A 3739-nucleotide genomic window follows, 5' to 3' on the forward strand; every position below is an offset into this window, starting at 1 on the left:
GGGTGAAAAATTGAACATTTGTCGACGAAACTCACTCAGCAGAAACCTCTGACTGCCAAATAAGCATCAGAGAAATCTAAACATAGTGACTTTACCCGAGGCTTGGGCAATATCATCATGTTTAACATTTACCTACGCCAGTTAACTTGCCCCGTTGTATTTTGTTCGAGAAAGCTCTCGTCCTCGACGCCCTCACCAAGGCTAATATCTGATCCACTTGTAATGACGATCGAAATCGAAAGTCCCAGGAAACGTTTTGCTGGATATTCCAACAGACTAGTTTTAAGCCGTACCTTTTCAGTGGTTCACGCATAATACCATGCTCAAACGGATCAAGCTTCTGCTCGGACAGCGTCATCAGTTTTCTCCAGTGTAAACGGTTATAAGAATTGAAAAATCGCAGCCAGCTGCTTTGTAGACAGCTGGGTGCGGAAATTTACGCCGTCTGTAACTATCTCTACGACAGCCGAGTTGCTTGAAGCCATCGCAACTATAAACTACAGGTTGCAGCGTTCAACGTTTGTAGATAAACGTTGGTAGTGACCGCACTTTCGCATTCCCACCCATCACTCCGAACAGAAAGGCGCTAGTTTCGGTTTGAGGTCAGTACCTTTTCTACAACATAGATGGCGGCAGCATCAGTCTTCTGCACTCGGTGCATTTGGCGAGTTCGTTTGAGTCCAGTTCTCCGTGCAACACTCTGCGAGTGCGATGCATTTTGGGAGAGAACTCGAACGGTGCCAGTGCGTGTGAAACGAACTCGCTATTAGGCACGCAATAATTTGAGCGCACTGTACGAAAAAAGGGATCCGCTATGATGTCTTGGCCTGGTAGATATTTATTTTTTCCATCATTCCCCATATGAGGCAGGTTTGAGCGTGATAGGCTGGTGTTGTGAGGGTGCTGAACGTTTTATGAGCAAGCAAAGCATCCTTACATATTGTAACCACCACATCATCGTGCATGCCTTCTGCACTCCTTATTTGAGAAACAGAGAATAAGTAGGAAAGATATGTTCAATTGGTGTGGGGATGCATCGAAGCTTTCCAGTAAGCGTTTACTTTGCCACAGGCTACAGCCAAACATATTTGACAGCTCCAATGGGTAACTGCCAGGGCGCAGCCTTCCAGCTTCGTGAAACATCCACCCGGAGTGCTAGGCTTTGCGAGGGGCCAAAAATCCTGCTTATCCTAGGCTTATCCTCTCAGAAGAAGCCAATACAAAAGGGGACCTTCGCCTCCCCCACCATACAGTTAGACAAGAGGGAAAGGGCAAAAAAGAGGGCGAGGAGGACTTTCCGCCAGGTGGAAGAATATTTCTGCAGGTCCCCTTTAAGAAAGGCTTCCTTCTAGCCCGTTTAACGACACCATAAAACAAGCGAGGCAAGCAAGTGCAGGACCTAACAAAAGCTCCGGAAAACTAAATGACAGCATTCGAACACGGATCACAATATTATGAATATGAAATGAGTATTCTTGGGGCCTGAACGTTGCGCATTCTTATTTTTACAGATTCCGTGTATCCTTAAATAACAAAATTAAAAAAAAAAACAGCAATTAATTTGTTGTGGTTATTTTCTTGAAGTTCAATTTCGAATCGTAGAAATTTTCACCACTCAGCTTGTAAATGTAATAAACATCAAAGTACATCTTAAGGAAAGTTTCCTTCTAGCCCATTTAATGACGCCATAAAACAACTGAGGCAAGCAAGTGGAGAACCTAACAAAGCTGCGGATAACTAAATGACAGCATTCGAACACGGATCACTATAATATGAATATGAAATTAGTATTCTTGGGGCTTGAAGGTTGCAGATACTTATTTTTACAGATTCCGTGTATCCTTGGCTGATGAACAAGTCACGAGCAGCTATAAAATATATGTGGATATGCATTGTTTCATTGGCCGAATATTCCGAAGGTTTCCACGATCAAAGAAGCCCATTGTTCATAAACGAATAAATACACACAATAAGGAACGTGGAAAAACAGACGAAAGACCAGTTTCAATGATGCTTGCCAAAAAGGTTTCCCTCATCTTGTTCGTTCTGCTAGCGCGGGACAACGAATGCTATGCTGAAGATAGTGACATGAAGCTCGCCCAAGCCCAGAACCATTTTGCCCTCAAGCTTCTCAAGGAACTGTCCAGCGAAGCACCGGAATCGAATATCTTCTTCTCGCCAACCAGCATCTTTGTTGCACTCGCCATGGTCTACGCCGGCGCCAGGGGCAAGTCCGAAGCGGAACTCTCCTCTGCTCTCGGCCACACCGCGACAGGACTGTCCAGCAGAAAATCTATACTGGAGTTTTACAAAAAGATTCTGGCACAACAGCAGACTGATGACAATGTAAGTTTGATGATAGCCAATGCAGTCTTTGTGGAGAAGAACCTGAAAGTCCTCGAAAGTTACCAGAAGGAGCTCGTTGACACCTTTGCGGCAATGTTCCGGTCGGTAGACGGGGGGGCAGAAAAGTCTGATATGCAATCCGAGGTTAATGAGTGGGTGAAGAACAAGACCAGAGGCAAGATCTCGGGCTTCGAAACTCCCGCAGACGTTGTAATGGCGATTCTCAATGCCATTTACTTCAAGGGGCTCTGGGAGACTCCTTTCAAACCCAAAAATACATCCCCCCGTCCTTTTTACAACAAAGGATCTCAAGAAATTAAGGTAGAAACCATGACGAGAATCGATAACTTACCGTTCACCTTCGAACCCGACTTTGCAGCCCTTGAACTGTCCTACAAAGGGGACAGACACTGCATGGTAATCGTGCTTCCACATGAAAAAAAGGGACTTCCCAAACTACGGGACGCCATAACTGTCGAGACCTTTAAAAAAATCCAGGGAAGTTTGAAAAACGATACTGTCCAGATTCAACTTCCCAAGTTCAACTTGGAAACGGACTACAGCCTCGTCGCTGCCCTGACGAAGTTGGGTGTGCGTTCGATCTTCTTCGACGCCGATCTGTCGGGAATCACTGGCGACAGAGGGCTGAGGGTAACCGAGGTCCGGCACAAGGCAGCCATCGAGGTCAACGAAGAAGGCACGGTTGCCACCGGTGTAACAAAAGTGGACATGGGAAGACGAATCGCAGGACTCTTCATCGTGAATAGACCTTTCCTCTTCTACATCCGCGAGAAGGAAACCGGCCGTGTGCTATTTCTGGGACAAGTGCACGAACTCCCAGCCGCTAAGCTCGTCCTTGGCTAGTGCAATTCTGCACCAACAGATGGCGATGGGGTCGCCTTCCAGACCCATGAACGAATGCAATAAATCTTGTGTGGTGGCACTTTGATACAGTGTGGTATTTTTCTTTCTCCTGAAATTGACATTCTTGGCCGTTCACTTCTTTCTCGATGCACGAGCTTTCTGGAGAACGCAGCCCCGCTGCACCTGTTCTCGAGCAAAGGAGCAGCTGCCTACACTATCAGCTCGCGTCTCCAGGATATGTAGTACGAACAAAACGTGAAAATCGTACTGATCTAATGGCGACTCTTTTAATCCTAGTCCTCTAGTCCCTTAAACCACAGCGCAAAGGCAGCTGTAGTCCACTTGCAGCCTCGCGCTTGTTGTTTTCACATCTCCGGTACGCTCACTGCGGGCATTCAGGCATCTGACACCTACACGTCTGGTGCCATTTCTGTTTCTCGCGTAGCGTTCCAAGAGGCACGTGACAAGTGCAAAGGAAGCTATTCTTGAACACATGTTGCCACCTGTGATTGATATTAGAAAACTGCAA

At 46.4% G+C, this 3739-nt stretch overlaps 1 protein-coding gene across 1 annotated transcript; it reads left to right on the forward strand.

The window, feature by feature from the left end:
* Positions 1–2010: 2010 nt before the first annotated feature.
* Positions 2011–3210, forward strand: LOC115318183 (intracellular coagulation inhibitor 3-like). Its single transcript, XM_040211971.1, has one exon. The coding sequence runs from the start codon at positions 2011–2013 to the stop codon at positions 3208–3210; it is 1200 nt and encodes a 399-aa protein (XP_040067905.1).
* Positions 3211–3739: the final 529 nt, after the last annotated feature.

This window comes from Ixodes scapularis, unplaced genomic scaffold (genome assembly GCF_016920785.2).
Source record: "Ixodes scapularis isolate PalLabHiFi unplaced genomic scaffold, ASM1692078v2 PGA_scaffold13__105_contigs__length_92229423, whole genome shotgun sequence".
Taxonomy (NCBI): Eukaryota; Metazoa; Arthropoda; class Arachnida; order Ixodida; family Ixodidae; genus Ixodes; species Ixodes scapularis.

Bases quoted from the DNA above. Each gene is read 5' to 3' on its own strand.
- LOC115318183 (XM_040211971.1), top strand. From the start codon at position 2,011: ATGCTTGCCAAAAAGGTTTCCCTCATCTTGTTCGTTCTGCTAGCGCGG.